At 34.5% G+C, this 21633-nt stretch overlaps 1 protein-coding gene across 2 annotated transcripts in view; it reads right to left on the reverse strand.

Annotated features, from left to right (window-relative positions):
• Positions 1-21633, reverse strand: part of BMPR2 (bone morphogenetic protein receptor type 2) — a 198096-nt gene that overhangs the window by 85002 nt on the left and 91461 nt on the right. For both annotated transcript variants that reach the window (XM_077884721.1, XM_077884720.1), the window contains exons 2-3: positions 6622-6792; positions 5367-5537 (exon numbers count right to left, since the gene is read on the reverse strand). In XM_077884721.1, the coding sequence (XP_077740847.1) occupies positions 5367-5537; positions 6622-6792 (342 nt within the window). The remainder of the gene's footprint in view (positions 1-5366; positions 5538-6621; positions 6793-21633) is intronic.

Raw genomic sequence — 21633 nt, forward strand, 5'->3', positions numbered from 1 at the left:
AGGCGGCGCTAAACCACTGAGCCACCCGGGCTGCCCTGCAAAGCTTTAATAGCCATCTTTAAGAGATGTAGAGATACTGTTTCAGTGAACACTGTTCTCAGAAAAATAAATAATGAACATTTTAACACCTTGATTAAGGTATAATTTAGCAGTATAAATGAGCATTGAACTTTTAATGAATGAGATATTAAGGGTCTTTCCTTAGGAAGAGTCAAGGTTCAAAGATTTTTTTTAAACATGCATTTGCATGTTAAATCAGTACTTAAAATATAGCTCCCGTCATCCCTATTGTATCAAGACAAACTGACAAGGGATGAAATGACTAGATTTCAGACTATTATAAATCATTTTTTTCAAAGCTAATTAGCTTCATTATTTAAAAAAAGAGTATTACAAATAGACAATGAACATAAGGAGATTCAAAACAGAGAAGAAACAAAAATTATGTGAACCTCACTAATAAAAACAATCCAGTGGGTGCTGGGTGGCTCAGTCAGTTAAGTGTCCGACTCTTGACTGAGGTTCAGGTCATGATCTCACGGTTGTGAGATCAAGCCCTATGTTGTGCTCCATGCTGAGCATGGAGCCTGCCAGACTCTCCCTCTCCCTCTCCCTGTTCATATGCATGTTCTCTCTCTCTCAAAAAATCCCCCAAAACAAAAAACAAAAAAAATCCCAATCCAAATCATTTTTTAAAATGGTCTCAGCAAAGCTTTATTTTAATAATCCAGTGCTTATAAAGACATGATGGAATATGCACTCCAGCATAGCATTCTCTCATAGGAGAATGTGAACTGTTTCCACCAATAGAAAAGCAATTTGACAATATATGAAGAATTTTAATACTGCTACTTATTGGATATAGAAATTAAAATTCTGGGAATTACAATTTAATATAATGCTACATATACAAAGATGTTCATTGTAATAAAAAACTAGTAACAGTGTAAATGTCCAAAACTGAGGGAATGGATAAGGAAAATATCTATTTGATGAAATAATATACAACCATTAAAACTGATGACTATGAAACATATACAATAATCTGGAAAATACTTATTCTGCTCAATGAAAAAGTAGGATCTAAAATGCATTTTTTCCTTTTTTTTGTTTTTTAAAGTAAACTCTACCCCCAAGATGGGGCTCTAACTCAGGACCCCTAAGATCAAAAGTCACATGTTCTACCAACTGAGCCAGCCAGGTGCTCCCTAAAATGCATTTTTATCACTAGTACAACTATACAAAAATTAAAGAGAAAAACTAGAAAAAATTCAAAATATTAATAATGGTTGTATTTGGATATAGAAAATTATTAAAGATTATTTCCTCTCCTTTCCACTTATCTCATTTTTCCATTTTTCTAATTTAACAAGCAGGTATTTCTTTAATATATTCTAATATACATAATACACAAATATATTCTCAGGTTAAAGATTCAAATAGAATATTAGAATATATGTAACTTTCCCCCACAATGGTCACCCCATACCATCCTACTTCTCCATCTCTGTAAGTGCGCACCATGTTTCTATTCTGTCTTAATTATGTGTGTGTATACACACACACACATTCTTTTAAAGATTTATTTATTTATTTTAGAGAGAGATGGAGAGTGAGAGCAGGGGGAAGGGCAGAGGGAGAGGGAGAATTCTCAAGGAGGTTCCACACTGAGTGTGGAGCCCAACATAAGATTGATCTCATGACTGAGATTATGATCTAAGCCAAAATCAGGAGCTGGACACTTAATCAACTGAGCCACCCAGATGCCCCCTTAACGTTATATTTTAATTAATTTCTTTAAACTTCAACACTTAAAACTATTTTTATTTTGATCAAGCACCTATCATTTATAGACTAAATGTCTGACATTCAATATAATAATTATTTTTCTTGAGATTAATGCAAAAACCAATATTCATCTTATTTGCTAATTTCAAATTTACCACTCTGTTTAGAACAAAATCTATAAATTGGGCCAATGCTCCCAAATTAGAGCACTTTACTTAAAACATTTTCCCTTTTTATTGGGCTAACATTTCTGATTCCTAGTTGACAATATTTCTGCTTTTGGTTCAAAAGATTATAGCAAACAAAAATCTAGGTAACACTCTGAATTGTAACTATAAAAATACTGAGGAGAACTTATGCACAAATTCACTCCTCTTTCATCTAGCTAGATGTACAAGTGAAAAATGAGAGACCTTCTTTTGCTTGTTTGCTTCTTTGTAGAAAATAAATGTGGCCAATTCAGTGTAATTTCTTAATAAAAGTTAATGGCCTGAAGTAGATATGAAAAAACTTCCTATTGCTTTCAGTTTAGTGTTTCATCAACAAATCAAATAATCCCAAACTGAACATCTCAGATATGGATTGATAAAAGCTGTTGACAGAATATTCTTGAAATGTACTATATTTCAAAACAATATATTTTTAAATTTACTTTTTAAAAAGTTCAAATAAACTTTTTATTTGGAAATAAATTTAAAACTTCCAGAACATTTATAAGAATAAGAATAGCACAAAGATACCCATACACCTTTACCCAGATTCACTTATTACTATTTTACCCTATTTGCTTGATTTATTATTTTCTCTTTCTGCGCAAGCAGATATGTTCACACACACACACATGCACACACATACTTTTTTGAACCATTTCAGGGAAGTTATATATATATATATATATATATATATATATATATATTTGTGCTCCTTATTTCTAAAATTTCTCAGAGTATTTCCAAAGATATAGATAATCTGTTATATAACCACAGTACTGCTACCAGCTTCAGTATATTTAATATTGAAATAATTTTTTAATAATCTCTTTTGTCAATTGATATAATGTCCTTTATCATATTTTTTTGCATCCAGCACAGGAAACTTAGGTATGGCTTAGCTGTCAAGTTTCTTTAGCCTCCTTTATCTAGATCCTTCCCACAGTCTCTTTGCCTTATAGGTCTTAGACATTTTTGACAAATCCCCTTCTTGTAATAGAGCATTTCTAGTTCATAGTTTGTGTGATGTTCCCTTCTGATTAGATTCTGGTTATGAATTCTTGGCTAAAATATGGTACTCTATTAGTGATACTCTCCTACTCAGAGTATCATCAATGTCCATCTGCCCTTCATTAATGATGTTAATTTTAATCACTTGGTCAAAATGTTATCCAATTTCCTCAACTTATAATTACTAAATTTTTCCTTGAAATACATGGCAGATGCTTTAAAACAACAAAAATATCCTGGCTCCATATTGAAAATGTCCTTAGATTTAGGATGTTCTGATTATTCTCACCTGATCCAATTCTTACCATGATGGTTACAAAAGGGTAATTTTCCAATTCCAGCACTCCTACATTCACTAGTTGGCACCTGGCATTTACCATAAGCAAGTGCCCTTTCTTCTCCCCTCTCTGCTATCAGCATTGACTCATGAATTCATTTTCACTGCAATGGATTACAATTTGTTACTGTGCTTTTTTTAGCACTCCAATTGTCTCAAATTTAGACAGTCGGAGTTCCTTCATGCTGGCTCCTATGCCTTTGTGAAGTCTCCACCCTGTTTGGGTACTTCTTTTCCTTACTTTCTAGCGTTACAAGATATTTTGGGCTTATCTTGCACCTATCCTGCTCCAGTCTTAGGATAAGTCATTTTTCCAAGAAGCCCAAATTCCTTTCAGAGGGGACTGGTCTTAGAGTCGAAATCTGAGTATTACATTTGTTCACTGCTACTGGGGTGCCATTTATTGCTTCTTATCAACAAATAGAGCTAAGAAATATATATAGGTGTGTGTGTGTACACTACACACATAAATATAAATATATATACATACAAGTATGTACACGTGCATACACATATGTACATGGCCACATATCCTTGCATGTAACACATATATATGTCTTTAAAGTCATAAATCAGTACTCATACCTTGAGTTATAATTTATTCACATAGGATTCTTTTGTCTTCCCCCATCTATAATTGCAAGTGTCTATTTCCTCAGTAAGAGCTCTGGCTCCCAAGTGCATCAACACCATTTACAACACCATTTACTTCTTTCTTTTTCTTTCTTTTTCTTTCTTTTCTTTTCTTTTCTTTTCTTTTCTTTTCTTTTCTTTTCTTTTCTTTTCTTTTTTAAAGATTTTATTTATTTATTCGAGACACAGAGAGAGAGAGGCAGAGACACAGGCAGAGGGAGAAGCAGGCTCCATGCAGGGAGCCCGACGTGGGACTCGATCCCGGGTCTCCAGGATCAGGCCCTGGGCTAAAGGCAGCGCTAAACCGCTGAGCCCCCCCCCCGGGGCTGCCCTACTTATTTCTTAATTCTATTACAATTGTTTCATAATTGCTTTGTCCAGGCTTCTAAAAAACAAACCTAAATGAGTTTAGTATTTGTTTGCAATTCTCCCACCTTGCCCAAAAGAGTATATATAGCAAAACTCTGTTTGTAAAATCCTTAATTAGTTCTTTCATTCCTTTTTTTTTTTTTAAGATTTTATTTATTCATGAGAGACACAGAGAGAGGTGGAGACATAGCAGAGGGAGAAGCAGGCTCCCTGTGAGGAGCCTGATATGGGAATCAATCCCAGGACCCCAGGATCATGCCCTGAGCCAACAGCAGATCCTCAACTGCTGAGCCACGCAGACGTCCCAGTTCTTTCACTCCTTTATGTATACTTTCCACTCCATTCTCCCTATCCCTTGTAAATAACCAACTTCATTATTTTCTGGTTTATCCTTTGTTTCTTTTTGTAAAGATAAGCTTTCTGTCTTACATAAAAGATGGCACAATATATATGCTTTTTATTCACCTAATATTATCTCTAGAAATTACTACATACCAATTCATTGAGATCTTACTCATTTTTTCTTATATAGTCAGTACTCCATTACATGTATATACCATAGTATATTTTAACTAATCTATTCCTGAATACTTAAGAGAGTATCCAATATTTTGCAGTTACAAATTATACTGCAATGGATAACCCTCTGCATATGTGGGGTTTTTTTAGATTTAGCTCTATGTTCAATGTGGGGCTTGAACTCATGACCCTGTGATCAAGAGTTGCATGCTCTATCAACGAACCAGCCAGGCACCACTATGCATACATATTTTTGTACTGTTGGAAGTATAGCTTCAGAGGGATTAGAAAGTATCATCAAACTTATTTGGTACTCAAGTGATATCTTGGAAATCCTTGTGTACCTCATTTGGATTTTAGGTGTTAGCTAGATATAGTCTGATGATGTTTGAATTCTGCCTTTTGTTCTGCCAAACCTAATGTTTTTATATATTTTTAAAATTTGCACATCTTTAGAGAAAAGAATGAACAAGGAAAAGTAAGTTATTTAAACTACTTACTGAGTGGAGTTGTGTCTGGAGGTGGAAAATTCTCAGTAAAGTTGACATTACACAAGTCTGTGCTACAGCAGCAGAAACGGTATGTTCCATTCTGAATTGAGGGAGGAGTAGTAGTCACTACACATTCTTCATAGTGACACTCCTGAGGATCTCCAATGTGAGACCAACATCCTATAAATTGATATTAATGTAAACAAGTTAGGGGTTAATAAGCAAAATTAAAACAGGCTAAGAAATAACTGCAATCAATGTGACAAAGTCCATAATACACATAAGTTATAAACTACTCCTGCAAAAGAATAGGAAACACACATCTTTTAAATAACAAAAAAATGACAGTACTAACAAGCATTTCATGGGGAGAAAAGCCACCAATAAATGCTTAACCTCATCATTAATCTAAGAGTTATTATTAAAGCAATAGTACGATTTCCTTTTTGTCTGTATCTATTAAGTTGTTCTAGGCTTAATAAAATAATATACAATCATAATAAGATTTTGGTAACACTTCCATAGAGAGAATGTAAATGTATAGTATTTCTAGAAATACTTTCTAATTTCATAAAGATTTCATAAAGAACCTTTAAAATATTCATGCTTTATAATCTAATAATTCTACCTTGAGCAATCTATTCCAAGGAAATAATCAGATACAATCAAAGATCTATGTTCAAAATGTCACTGAAGCATTTTGCTTTTTAGTAAACCAGAACATAATATAATGTTCAACAAAAGAGTAATGTGTACGTAAATTGCATGTATACGTGTATATAATGAAATATTGTACAGAGGTGAAAAATGTTTTCAAAGTATATTTAAAGACATAGGAAAATATTCACAATATAAGATAAGAAAAATTGGGTATGAAATTGTTTATACATACAGAATCATCCTAAATTTTGAAAAATAAGTACACATACATATAAAAATAGAGATCCATTAAAAATATACTTGCAGGGAATAAATTAATATGTAAGAGTTTTTAAGAGTATAAAATTCTTACAATTCTCTAGTTTCTAAACTTTGAATAATGAGGACATATTATTAACAATGTAATAAGAAAAATGTTATTAAAATAAGCTAAAAACCTATTACCCTTTACAAATTTGGGCCTAATATGAGTATATACATGGATATATATTTTAAAACCTATTGTTTTCCTGGAAAAGGTTTTAATCTACATCCAGGCCCTTTTTAGATAAACTTCAAGTATATGAAACACCAAGTTATTTCAGGTAAGAAAAGTGTTACTTGCCTTGCTTTACGAGATTTATATCCCCTTTTGATTTCTCCCAAAGGCCATAGCAAGTGCTACCTTTTGAGCATAATATCGTTCCATTTTCATGAGAGATTCGACTCTCACCTATCCCAAGGTCTTGTTGATATGGATCTTTAAATGCACATAGACGTTCTTGGTTCTGAGAAGCTAAAATAAATAAAAGAATGACAAATTTAATTTTATGATAATGTTATTAGCAAAACATTATTAAATAAAATCTTAGTCTTTTTGAAAGGCACTGTAAATTTTCCTACTAAATCTCTAACAAGGCTTGAATACATGTGTAATTTTATATTTATTCAATAATTTCTTTCTGCTCATTAATTAATTTGTCACCTCCAAACAAGAAACAAACTTGAAAACTGATTTCCCAAAAGCAATCCCTCCTTACACAAATTATTCTCACTACTCTCCTATTAAATAATTTAGGCATCTGAATAAAGAAACATAATTTTAAAATTCTATGCTCTAAATTATCAAAACTTCAAACAAATTAACAATCCTAGAGGGCTAAATAATTTTAGAAAATTTCCAGTATTAATTTTTATCATATTTTATAGCCAGGTGCAGAAAGATAAACATACATCATTGGGCATAGTAAACTAAAGAAGATGAGAGTAACTACCAGTGGGTACATGGTTTCTTTTTGGGCAGATGGAAACGTTCTAAAATTAGATTGTGGTAATGGCTGCACAACTCTGTACATTTATAAAAAAAAAATAATTGGTCACCTAAAATGAGTGAATTTCATGGTATATAAAGTATACCTTAGTAAATTTATTTTAAAAACTAAGAACATTGGAACCCCTGGGTGGCTCAATGGTTAAGCATCTGCCTTCAGCTCAGGGCGAGATCTTGGAGTCCTGGGATCAAGTCCCACATCGGACTCCCTGCATGGAGCCTGCTTCTCCCTCTGCCTATGTCTCTGCCTCTCTATCTCTCTGTGTCTCTCATGAATAAATACATAAAATATTTTTAAAAAACTAAGAATATTAGTGGGCAAAAAGAAAATTACTTTCTATTATTAAAAATATCAATATAAAAACCAGAAACAGAAATGCTCAATCACACTTTATGCTGAAGGGACAACCAATGTACTTTCAATGCTCTTTTTCCATATACATAACCTGATTTACCTAATTTCTTTTTTTTTTTTATTTACCTAATTTCAATAGAATATTTGCCACATATTTATCAGCTAACAAATATTTATCAACACTGCTGAGAATACTAAAGAAATTTTATTTGTTGTTATCAAAAGCAACAACTGATCTTTATTTGGTTTCTTGAAGTTGACTTTACTAATGTTTGACTAGCTAGAATAACAGTCTAATACAGGTGGCCAATAGATATATTCCTCATGGGCTTCTGATTTATTTCTTCATTTTGGATATGTATCTTATCTTTAGCACTGGAGATGATGTATGAAAATAATGTTTCTGAACCTAAAAAATTAAGGACCAAACCCTGGAGAAGAAATGCAAGAGCCAAGAACTATATGCCCAAATCCATTTAGACACATACACCTGTCATATTTATTACAAGAGAAAGCACCTTCAATGTTTTGGGCTAGGCAAATAGGACATTCACAAGTAGATAATATAGAGTTCCACCCTTCACGCATCTTACATGGTCTGCTTGGAGATGGACAGTAATTACTGAATTCAGTAATCACAGAGAGTAATTCTAAAAAAATAAATGCAACTTGATTTCCACATTTAAAACCATTTCAGGCAGTTTTGTACTTATATCAACTAAATAGCCAAAAAATATAGTACAGCCTATTTATAAAACTAATTCTAGGATATCACCTAATTACGATTCAACCATTTTTCTGCAATATGTAGCCACATATTCAAATTCATTTAATGACAAGTTTAATTATATTTATTTATCTTATACATTTAATATTGTGTACACAGTATTTCCTTAGATTATCCTAACTGCAAACTTTACCAAATGAATATAAAGATTAAAACCAAATATATTTCTACATATAAAGCAGATACAACACCAAGATTCATACTTAACTGATTCAAACTACAACCAAAAACTCTGTAATACAGATATAAAATGCATATCATTAAGGCATAATTCCTTTTTCCGGTCCCATCCCATTTCAAAATTTTTTTTAATTTTTTTTTTTTTTTAGTAATCTCAACACCCAATATGGGGCTCAAACTCATAACCCTGAGGATCAAAAGTTGCATGTTCTTCTAAACGAGCCAATTAGGTGGGACCCCTCCCCCCTATCTTTTTTGATTCAGGTTAAGTGCTCCTTACCTACTACCACACACTGAAGTTACACAATTCAATCTATTTCCATTTTTGTCTTGATTGTCACAAAGGTCAGAATTTATGAACTCAATAACTCTAGTTTTCCATAACCAAGATATCCTATTTTTTCCTCTCCTCTCCCTCTATTATCAAATATTTTTACTAGAATTTTGTATTGAATATTGAGTTCATTAACAGATTTAACTGTACCTGGAAGTAGAGAAATCACAAATAAAATTGCCTATTTACTTTAAAAATAAAAAGAAAAGATATACCTTCGTAAAAAAAAAAAAAGATGTTAAAAGAAAATTTTTTGCTCTTCTTAGATTTCCTTTACAATTACAAAGGCCTAATATGGCTAAAGGCCTGAATATGTGTAAATTTTTTAGTGCCATTATTAAATAATTTGATGATTGAAACCTAAAATTCTCCTTATAGAAAGACAAAAAACAAATCCAACTCTCGTAGTCTCTCTTCATGCCCCACCCCTACCAACTAAGCTGAATCGAATGTCAAAACAATAAAGTTATAAATTAGAGGGAAGTTAATCATATCTTTAATATCTCTGAGTTTTTACTAAATAATTTATTTCATCAGTCTACTTTTAAGGAATTATTTCATGACGATGGCATTAGTATAGACCAATTATAATTTGCTATTTTAAGAGTAACTCTTTTATATTATGATTTAGGAATTTTTATAAAATATAAAGGTATACTAGCAAGAATTCTAACTAAACTACCCTGGTCAACATGAAGAAAAATCCATTTTATAAAACAGTATTTGTAGCTTTTAAAACGCTATTTGTTGAAACTGAGGGTTGCTGGACGGGAGAGGGGTAGGGGGGATGAAATATCTGGGTGATGGACATTAAGGAGGACATATGATGTAAGCACTGAGTATTATATAAGACTGATGTATCACTGACCTCTACCCCTGAAACTAATAATACATTATATGTTAATTAATTGAATTTAAATTTAAAAAATAAAAAGATGTATAAATAAATCTTTTTTAAAATGCTATTTGTTGAGATCAGTATCAACAATATTTCTGTATAAAGCTAGGAATTCTTCATAAATAATATAGAAAAATAGGGATGAAGTAAAGATTTCAAAGAGAAATAGTACATCCTAGTATTATATTGTCACAGATCACATATATAGACTTGATCATTTATGTGTAGATGTTCTAAATTTGTCAACAGCTAGACAAATTTTGATCAGTCAAGTATGGTCATTATAGTCAATGTCTTTTTTTTTCTTTTTAAAGATTTTATTTATTTATTCATGATAGACAGGGGAAGGGGAGGCAGAGACAGAGGCAGAGGGAAAAGGAGGCTCCATGCAGGAAGCCCGATGCAGGACTCGATCCCAGGACTCCAGGATCAAGCCCTGGGCCAAAGGCAGGCGCTAAACCGCTGAGCCACCCAGGGATCCCCAGGTCAATGTTTTTTAAGGGACATCCTTCACCAGTACAGTAATTAGACATGGGTCTTCAAAAAAATTGTTCTCCTTGGGGCAGCCTGGGTGGCTCAGCAGTTTAGTGCCACCTTCAGCCCAAGGTGGATCCTGGAGACCTGGGATTGCGTTCCACGTTGCGCTCCCTGCATGGAGCCTGCTTCTCCCTCTGCCTGTGTCTCTGCCTCTGTCTTTGTCTCTCATGAATGGATAAATAAAATCTTTAAAAAAAAATTGTTCTCTTTGGGGCACCTGGGTCGCTCAGTTGGTTAAGCATCTGACTCTTGATTTTGGCTAAGGTCATGATCTCAGGGTTGTGAGATTAAGCCCTGACAGGCTCCTCACTCAGTGGAAGGTCGACTTCTCTCCCTCTGCCTCTCCTTGTCCTCAGCTCATGCATTCTCCCTCTGTCTCAAATAAATAAAGTATTTTTTTAAATGGCTCTCCTCATTTTAAACAGGTGATATTTGGTTATAATAAGCACTACAACAATTTTGATTTAATGTAACTACATTAAACTGTAAATAGTCTCATACAAACTGCTGACAGAAGTATCTTCATAAAAGATAGAACTTATCTTTATGCTTAAAATCTGTCTCTAATGTTCTAGAATTAAATCCAGAAAGACCTAAATGTGAGACAGGAATCCATCAAAATCATAGAGGAGAACACAGGCAGCAACCTCTGTGACCTCGGCTGCAGCAACTTCTTACTAGACATGTCTCCAAAGGCAAGGAAAACAAAAGCAAAAATGAACTACTTCATCAAGATAAAAAGCTTTTGCACAGCAGAGGAAACAGCTGATAAAACCAAAAGACAACCGACAGAATGGGAGAAGATATTTGCAAGTGACACGCCAGATAAAGGGTTACTGTCCAAAATCTATAAAGAACTTCTCAAACTCAACACCCAAAGAACAAATAATCCAATCTGGAAATGTGCAGAAGATATGACAGACATTTCTCCAAAGAAGACATAGAAATGGCCAACAGACACATGAAAAAATGTTCAATATCACTGAGCATCAGGGAAATACACATCAAAACCACAATGAGATACCACCTCAAACCAGTCAGAATGGCTAAAACTAACAAGTCAGGAAATGACAGATGTTGGTGAGGATGCGGAGGAACCCTTGTACACTGTTGGTGGGAATGCAGGCTGGTACAGCCACTCTGGAAAACAGTATGGAGGTTCCTCAAAAAGTTGAAGATAGAGCTACACTACGACCCAGCAATTGCACTACTGGGTATTTACCCCAAAGATACAAACATAGTGATCCGAAGGGGCACCTGCACCCCTTATTTATAGCAGCAATATCCACAAAAGCCAGAGTATGGAAAGAGTCCAGATGTCCATTGACAGATGAATGGATAAAGAAGATGCGGAATGGAATACTACTCAGCTTTCAAAAACAGAAAAGAAATCTTGCCATTTGCAACGATGTGGATGGAAGTAGAAGGTATTATACTCCATGAAATAAGTTAATCAGAGAAAAACAATTCTCATATGATCTCACTTATATGTGAAAAATTAAGAAACAAAAACAGAGATCATAGGGAAAGAGAGGAAAAAATAAGATGAAATCAAAGAGGGAGATACATCATAAGAGACTCTTAATCATAGGGAAAAAACTGAGGGTCACTGGAGGGGGTTGTGGGGGTATAGGGTAACTGGGTGATGGACATTAGGGAGGGTACATGATGTAACGAGCACTGGTGAATCACTGACCTCTACCTCTGAAACCAATAATACATTGTATGTTAATTAATTGGATTTAAATAAAGTTAAAAAAAATAGAATTAAATCCAAACTCTTCAGTTAATATGTGAGATCTTTAATAATCAAGAACCAACAGAGCTGCATGATCACTTTTGTAGGCACTAGGAACTATTTTTTTTCATGGGCCTCTTCCTCTATTAATAAAATATTTAAAATTATATTTTGTAACTGCATTGTATAAAGAAAATATATTAATATTAGATGTTAAGACATTTTCTTCAATCTAAAAGTTTATTTTTTCCTTTTGATTTTGAAAGAAATTATCAACGGCCTCCAGAAATACTGTGGGCCCTATACCCTACCCTATGCTTCATGAGTAAGTCAGCCCTGGGATCCACTCAACCTCTTGCCATTGATCCCACTCCTCCATTCTTGGTTCCCACTAACATGGTAAGGCCTTTTTTGACCTTAATACATAAGTTTCCAATATGTGTAAAGTCTCAATGTCATTTTTCCTACTCTTTAGTGAACTCTGCAAACTTACTACCAAAGCTCTTTATTCTTATCTACTTTAGAATTATATTTTATCTGTTAACATACATATCTCTCACACCAAGCTGGAGGCTAAGTTAATGTGTTCCTGTAACAAGATCAGGTTTACTTAACTCATTCTGTATGGCACAAACCCCCTGTAGTATTAAGGACAGTTTTCATATCAATGTATCTTGTACTCAGTATCATATTCTCATTCAAAGGTTACAAAATCTAGGCAATACTCATCTAGTTCTTCTACCATTCTATAATAAATGAAGCTGTAAAAATACTATGAATGTAAAAGCAATATTGTTATTTTCCCCCACATATACATCCAAATTACTGAGAATAATGTCATCATTTTCTGTTTACATATGGTTCCTGCATCAGCATTTGCTAATCCAATGCAGCATTTAATTTCCAGGAACAGATATAGTATGTCTGAAATACTCAGCTCTCTTGAATTTGCCACTCTATGATACAACACTACTAAGAAAGTAGGGGTTAAAGATATGGCATAGTTTTATCATGTCTGCATCAGTTAATTATCATTACAGATATAAATCAGCAACATCATTATACTTATTTATGTTTATGAGGGGAAAAGAGAAAGAAAAAAACTGCTACTCTGAAAATATTAACTATTTGCCCTTTTCCTTTTTACTAAATAGTCTTACATTATTTGAATTTTCATGAAAACTTATCCTTGTATTACTTACACATTTCAAAAACAAGAATATTTGCATTTATTAATTATTTTTAGGTTGAAAAATTTTTATTTTGAAATCATTATAGATTCATAGATAGTTGGAAAGAAATGTAGGGTGAAGTCTAATGCCTCTCTCAATGTTTGCAGTGCAAACATTCCATACAATCACCTCACAATACAAAAGTCAAGATACTGACATTAGGACAATTCATAGAGCTTATTCAGATCTGATCGGTTATACATGTAATAATCTGTGTATGTGACTGCAAATCTATGCAATTCTGTTACATTCTATCAAAATTAAAATATTAAAAAAAAAAAAACAAAATTAAAATATTCAACTGTACTATCACAAGACTCCCTCATGTTAACCATTTATAATTACCATCCGTTTGTCTCCCTTCCTAAAATATAGTAATCACTAATCTGTTCTCCAGTTTGGTAATTATGCTAATTCTCAACTGTTATATAAATAGAATAATGCTATACATATCCTTTTGAGGCTGGCTTTTTTAACTGAGCAATTTGTCCTTGAAGTTCATCCTAGTTGTTGCATGTATCAACAGTTCATTACTTTTTATAGAATATTATTCCATGGATGGTATGGATGTACCACTATCTAACTTTCCACCCTTTAGAAAGGTCATTTGAGTAGTTTTCAGTTTTTGGCTATCAGAAATAAAACTGCTATACACATTTGTGTAAAGGTTTTAATAGGAGTCTTGTTTATTAAAAGTAAAACAAGAGGGCAGCCCGGGGTGGCTCAGCAGTTTGGCGCCACCTTTGGTCCGGGTTGTGATCCTGGAGACCTGTGATTGAGTCCCACGTCCGGCTCCCTGCATGGAGCCTGCTTCTCCCTCTGCCTGTGTCTCTGCCTCTGTGTGTGTGTGTGTGTCTCTCTCATGAATAAATAAATAAAAATCTTTTTTAAAAAAGTAGAACAAAAATAATATTCTAGAAAGATAAAGTATGGTGTCTACAAAAAGGAACTTGACATTAAGACAGAACACATACATTATGCCCCATCATATACATTTGTTCATTAAAAGCTTACAAAACATTCAAGTACTTCTAGTATTGGCAGAAACTGACTTGTACTATAAAATCTTGGTTTATTTTATTTTTTTAAATCTTGGTTTAAAGAGCCATCAAGCAGTATTCCTTACTATAAACAAAGTAAAATGTGGCAAAATAAATACCAGCTAATTATGGCATTAAATATCTGAAATGAGAGACTCCAGTTGTGGGGTGGTTTTGTTGTTGTTTAAACAAAGCCTAGTCCTTTGTAATAAGGTCAAATAGGCAAAGTATGCCCTCTTTCCCTGGACACCCAGGGCCCTTTAATGTAGAAACTTCTGCTGGCCAGGTTTTCCTAGAAGCTTGCCAAGGACAAGACTGATCCATCCATCTTTATCTCTATTTGCTTTCCTCTGCATTAAAAATAAACACACATTTGACAAATAGGTTTTCACATGAAAAATGTGAATTCAATTTAAATTTGCAAATTAAAACTACATAAAATAGTACTGCACATCTATTAAAATAACTAAAAGTTAAAAATAAACAGTAAACTCTTGACAATACCAAGTACTGCCAAGGATGCTGACACAGGTGGCCAAGGATGCTGACACAGGTGGAAAAACAATTCTGATGAAAATGCAAAATGGTATAGCCACTGTGGAAAACTTATGTCTGTTTAACTTAACATTTTACTCAGTAACCCCACTCCTAGGTATTGACCTAAATGTAATAAAAATTTATGTTGACACAAAACCTTTTATCTAAATCCTTATGGTGACTTTACTTGTAGTCACCCAAAACTATGTATAACCCAAATGCCTCTCACCTGAAGAATGGATAAACGACATGGGGAAAGCCTGAAAGTGAAAGAAGCCAATCTGAAAAGGCTACAAACTATATGATTCCAACTTACATGACATTTTGGAAAAGGCAAAACTAGGGGGATCCCTGGATGGCTCAGCGGTTAAGCATCTGACTTTGGCCCAGGGCATGGTCCTGGTATCCCAGGATCGAGTCCCACATCAGGCTCCCTGCATGCAGCCTGCTTCTCTCTCTGCCTATGTCTCTGCCTCTCTCTCATTCTCTCTCTCTGTGTCTCTCATGAAGAAGTAAAATCTTTAAAAAAAAAAAAAAAAAAAAAGGAAAAGGCAAAACTATGGAGACAGTAAAAAGTGAATTTTGCTGTGATTGCTAGGAGTTGGGGGGAAGGGAGGGATGAATGAGCAGAGCAGAGGACTTTTAGGGCAATACAATTCTTCTATATGATACCATGATGGTGGATAATGTCATTATATATTTGTCCATAGAATATACAATACCAAAAATGAACCTATGAGGAAACTGTGGACTCCAAATGATGATGGTTATCTGTAGGTTCATCAGTTTTAACAAATGTTATCACACAGGTGCAAATATCAATGGGGGGGCAGCTCTGCTTGTGTAGGGATGGGGATATATGGGAACTCTATTTGCTACTTCATTTTGTTGTGTACTTAAGACTGCTCTCAAAAATAAAGTTTATTAATTTTTTTACAGGTGGACTTCTGAAAAATACAATGCTTTGTCTCAAAAAGAAATTTCTGCTGAAGACAATTCAGGAACAAAGTAAATGAATATGGATGATTTTTAAGGATGTGAGAGAAGGGTGAGTGAGGATTTTTGTGGCCAGCCACAGAAGAATATGAGAGAAGGGTGACAGTTCTTGTGGCCACACCTATCAAATCATATCCAAAAGGTGACTGAATGGTCTAATCTTTTGATGGTAGAATATTTATTAATTTATAGCATGTCAAAGAATTAACTATAAATAGTTCATATGAGAAAATTCGATTTTATACTTGGGATAATTTTTATTAGTTTACCCATAATTTATGGGAGAAAAAAATCAAATGCAATCAATACTAAGTGCTTGTTCCATTCACTTACTGCAGAATTACATGCATCTTAAAACATCTTTAATTTTGTAATATTCAGTGATACTTACAGACCAAAACATCAACCCATATACGTTATCCTTCTCACACTCCATTTGTCTTTTTTTTTTTTTTTTTTAATTTATGATAGTCACAGAGAGAGAGAGAGGCAGAGACACGGGCAGAGGGAGAAGCAGGCTCCATGCACCAGGAGCCCGACATGGGATTCGATCCCGGGTCTCCAGGATCGCGCCCTGGGACAAAGGCAGGCTCCAAACCGCTGCGCCACCCAGGGATCCCCTCCATTCGTCTCTTTAATCTCCTCCACGCATTAATCTTTTTCTTGTAACCACAAATATTCGGTACACCAATTTCCTCAGAGAGATGCAATCTTACAAATACTCAATTCCATTATACAAGCCCTAAGTATCACAAAAATAAAACCTGGAGCACAGAAAAATCTACTATAAAACATTCTTAACATAAACCAGGTTCACTCTTCAAAGTCATGTCTACAAAGTAAATCTAATGAATGGAACACCTGATCCTGCATTGTGTTTATATCTATCCATTCATTTCTTTTATGTCAAAAAAAGGTTTTTCATGTGTTCCCTTCAACTCAAATGAAATTTAGTTCTAAAAATTAGCTGGCTCATATTTAATGCTTCTTAGATAGTGATACTGAGTTATTTCTAAGACAGTGGCCATAAAGGAAGTCAATGTCATGAAGCATTTATCCCAAACTTAAAAACTTCTATGGCTATATCAGAAGTTGGTAAGAATACCACAATAAATGCCAGTCTCTAGCTTATGTTCAACCAATTCTGCCCTCATTAGCTATTAAAATGTACAAGTGCTTTATTTCCAATGGAAGAAGAACTGCCATTTTTATTCATCTGCCTCTCTAGCCAGGATTAATAGGAACAGTTATAATGAAACAATGAAAATCTGTCTACCACTTTCTCTTTTTTAAAAAGATTTTATTGGGATCCCTGGGTGGTGCAGTGGTTTAGCGCCTGCCTTTGGCCCAGGGCGTGATCCTGGAGACCCAGGATCGAATCCCACGTCGGGCTCCCTGCATGAGGCCTGCCTCTCCCTCTGCCTGTGTCTCTGCCTCTCTCTCTCTCTCTCTGTGACTATCATGAATAAATAAATAAAATCTTTAAAAAAATAAAAATAAAAATAAAAAAATAAAAAATAAAAAATAAAAAGATTTTATTTATTTCAGAGAGAAAACACAAGTGGGGGGGGGGCAGGCAGAAGGAAAGGGAGAAGTAAGCTTCCCCCTGAGCAGGGAGCCCTACCTGGGGCTCAATCCCATGACCCTAGGATCATGACCTGAGGCGAAGGCAGGTGCTTAACCAACTGAGCCACCCAGGTGCCCCATCAACCATTTTCAATCAATTCCTGCCTCAATATTGGCAAGGCAAGGTAAAACATAATAATAAAATAAAATAAAATAATAAAATAAAATAAAATCTAGCCAATGATAAATCTAGAATGTCAAAATCAATTCTAACTTGATAGTACTTCCACATTGCATTTCAAAATATAAAGCTAGCTAAGCAGAATTCTTCTTGCAGCATTACCAAAAATTTCATCCTAAAAAACAAACTAACCTCCTTAAATTATAATATACATCCATTATCTTGAGAGAAAAAAACATACATTTAACTGTTAAATCGAAATTATAGTTGAGATCTTGGTAATCCTCCCAATAATCTTGATAGATGGGCATTATCATTTCAATTCTACAAAGAAGGATACTAAGGATAAGGAAGTTATCCCAAATCACCCAGCTGATATGTATCAGGGTAAAGATTCAAATCAGGGCACCTAGGTGGCTCAGTGGTTGAGGGTCTGCCTTCGGCTCAGGTTGTGATCCCAAGGTCCTGAGATTGAGTCCTGCATCGGGCTCCCCGCAGGAAGTCTGTTTTTGCTTCGGCCTATGTCTCCGTTTCTCTGTGTCTCTCATGAATAAATAAAATCTTAAAAAAAAAAAAAGATTCAAACCAATGTTTCTCTGATTCTAGAATGTCTTCTAAACAGCTATTTGGCTAACTTACTAGAAAAAATTAGATTTCTTTTTATTATTTCATAATTTTACTTAATTTTTTTGTAGTTTCAAGTTTTTATTTAAACTCCAGTTAGTTGGGATGCCTGGGTGGCTCAGCGGTTGAACATCTGCCTTTGGCTCAGGGCGTGATCCTGGAGTCCTGGGATCAAGTCCTACATCAGGCTCCCCTCATGGAGTCTGCTTCTCCCTCTGCCTGTGTCTCTGTCTCTGTCTCTCTCTGTCTCTCTCTCTCTCTCTCCCCCTCTCTTTCTGCCTCTCATGAATAAATAAATAAAATCTTTTATAAATTAATTAATTCCAGTTAGTTAACATATAGTGTATTATTAGTTTCAGGTGAATTTAGATTTTTATTTTTTTTTAAGATTTTTTGTTTATTTATTCATGAGAGACACAGAGAGAGAGAGAGAGAGAGAGAATGAGGCCGAGATACAGGTAGAGGGAGAAACAGGTTCCATGTAGGGAGCCCAATTCAGGACTCAATCTCAGATCCCCAGGAACCAGCCCAGGGCCGAAGGCAGCGCTAAACCACTGAGCCACTGGGGCTGCCCTAGATTTTTATTTTTATTTTTTTAATTTTATTATTTATTCATGAGAATACACAGAGAGGAGACAGAGAGAGAAGCAGAGGCACAGGTGGAAGGAGAAGCAGGCTCCATGGCAGGGAGCCCGATGTGGGACTCGATCCTGGGACTCCGGGATCATGCCCTGAGCCAAAGACAGACACTCAACTGCTGAGCCACCCAGGCATCCCAAAAGGGCTTTTTCTTCTTACATTTTAATGATAATACTCTACCTACAGCAATGTTTTGAAGGATATTTGGTTAAAAAGTATTTTCAAGGATCAATTTACATACCTAACAAAGCATTTAAGTATAAAAAAGGTAAAATGCCCAAAGAAATACATGTTTTCAAAACAGCCTTGCTGTTGCACCATAAAATACTAACTGGAAAAATTACCCTTCAATTATTTTTATTTTGATAAAATTATGGTCACAATTCATTTCTCAGTAAACTGCTTTTCATCATATCATGTAAGGTCAAATTTAGTAAATGTTAAGAATCATTAAGTAAGTTTGGCTCTAGATGGGCCCAGAAACACAGTTACTAAACCACTAGATTTCAACCAGTGGGTACTCCAGAATTGTTCCATGGGGTCTGCAGCAGGTACACTTGTTTATCAAGCATCATCTGTGAACTGAATGAATGTGTTGTCCACAGATATAGGCATTACTGATTTGCAAATATACTAGGAGCCATTATGAGTAATAAATCCCATTTTAAAGTATGCGTAAATTCTGTGATTACATATCTTTTTTCTCTCTAAAGCCTTTTTTGAGCAGGCAATGCTTTACACATGGTTTAAAATATAGAAATATAAAGATATACAGTGAAAAGCTTCACTCATGCCTTTGTTTCCATTTGCCTATTTTACTGTTACCTTCTTCCTACCTCAGGAAACCACTATTCTTAACTAAATTATTTAGGTATCCTTCCAAAGTTTATCATTACATATTTTCTAAATCTAAAGATTCTGAAAAGTGGATGTTACAAAATTTTTTGATGTTGAAAAAGAGACCACTATTCTTTATTGTTTTGAACAATACCCAAAATTAAGCCAAATACCTAAGTGAGAAGTTGCAGTAGTCATTCAATCCTGGCATCATCAAGAAAGGAATGTAAGCAGCCTAGTATGTAATGAGACATGGGGGGTTCAGAGTTGGGTGAACCAGAATTCATATCCCAATTTCCCTACTTGCTTCAGTGTCTTAATCTGTACCCCCCAAAAATTTAATATCCTAATTTGACAATAGAAGGATATTTGTGTAATTCAATTAGTTCCCAAATATGGGAATATTAATCTTACCCTCCATGTAATTTTCTTAAAGATTTATTTAATTGTTTTAGAGAGAGAGTGTATAGTGAGTATGAGCAGGGCAGGGGTACAGGAAGAGGGAGAGAATCCTCAAGCAAATTCGTCTCTGAGCACGGAGCCTGATTCAAGGCTCGATCTCAGGACCCTAAGATCATGACCTGAGCTGAAACCAAGAGTCAGACGTTTAACCAACTGAGCTACTCAAGCACTCCATCTCCATGTAACTTTTCAAAAAAATGTTTTTGAAAACATTATGCAGTATGATATCATTTAGATGAAGTAAAATAACCCAAAATAATGTAGGTTGTTTATGGATGCATACGTTATGTACTAAAACTGTAGGTATAATTTTTAAAAAATGATTCATACCAACTTCAGGACAGTGATCAGTTTTGGAAAGGATGAAAAGAAATATAATTACAGAATGAAGCTTTAACTAACCTAATACATGCACACATACATTTTTAAAGCAAATCAAGTGCAAATATGACAAGATGTACTACTTGCTAAATCTTGGTCTTCAATATCTGTCTCTGAATGTATGTTTGAAATATTTCACAATAAAAATTTTTAATGGTGGGCTTTTTGGTAATAATAGCTTAAATATTCTAGTCATGAGTCATAGAAATAAACAAGAAGAAGTTTAGTTTTAATAGTTCAATCTCTTCATTTTATATGTGAAGAAATTTAAGTTAAAACACGTTTGGGTCAAAACAAACAAAAAAACATGTTTAGGGTCACGTGGGTGGCTTAAACATCTGCCTTCAACTCAGCTCATGATCCCAGGATCCTAGGATCCAGCCCAAAGTCAGATTCCCTATTCAACAGGGAGACCTCTGCCCCCCCGCCCCCCCCCCGCTCATGTTCACTGTGCTCTCTCCCTCTCTCTCAAATGAATGAATGAATGAATGAATCTTTTAAAAAACCTAATGCATACAAATAGAATCCTTTAAAGGAGCTTTGAACATAGAATTGTAAAGACAAAAAAAAAAAAATCACAAGGCCTACCTATAGTTGAGCATTTGGGTAAAAAAATGGTACAGGATGATGTATTCCAAGTGGGCCAGGCTGGGTCAATATCTGAAAATCTATTTATCTATCACATTAACAGGCTAAGAAGAAAAATCACATGATCAAATCAATAGATGCAGGAAAAGCACTTGAAAAAATCCAATACTCATTCATGATGAAAACTCTCAGCCAACTAGGAATAGAGGGAAATGTCCTCAACTTGATTTTGATAGTGGAGGCAGCACATCTGGACAGGGGCTATATGAGAACTCTCTGTACTTTCCACTCAATTTTGTAGTGAACCTAAAAAACTACTCTATTAAATAAAGTCTCTTTTTCAAAAAAAATATATAGGGAGTAATGAAGAGGCATGATGAAAAATTAGGTGAAAG

Source organism: Canis aureus, chromosome 36 (genome assembly GCF_053574225.1).
Source record: "Canis aureus isolate CA01 chromosome 36, VMU_Caureus_v.1.0, whole genome shotgun sequence".
Lineage (NCBI taxonomy): Eukaryota > Metazoa > Chordata > Mammalia > Carnivora > Canidae > Canis > Canis aureus.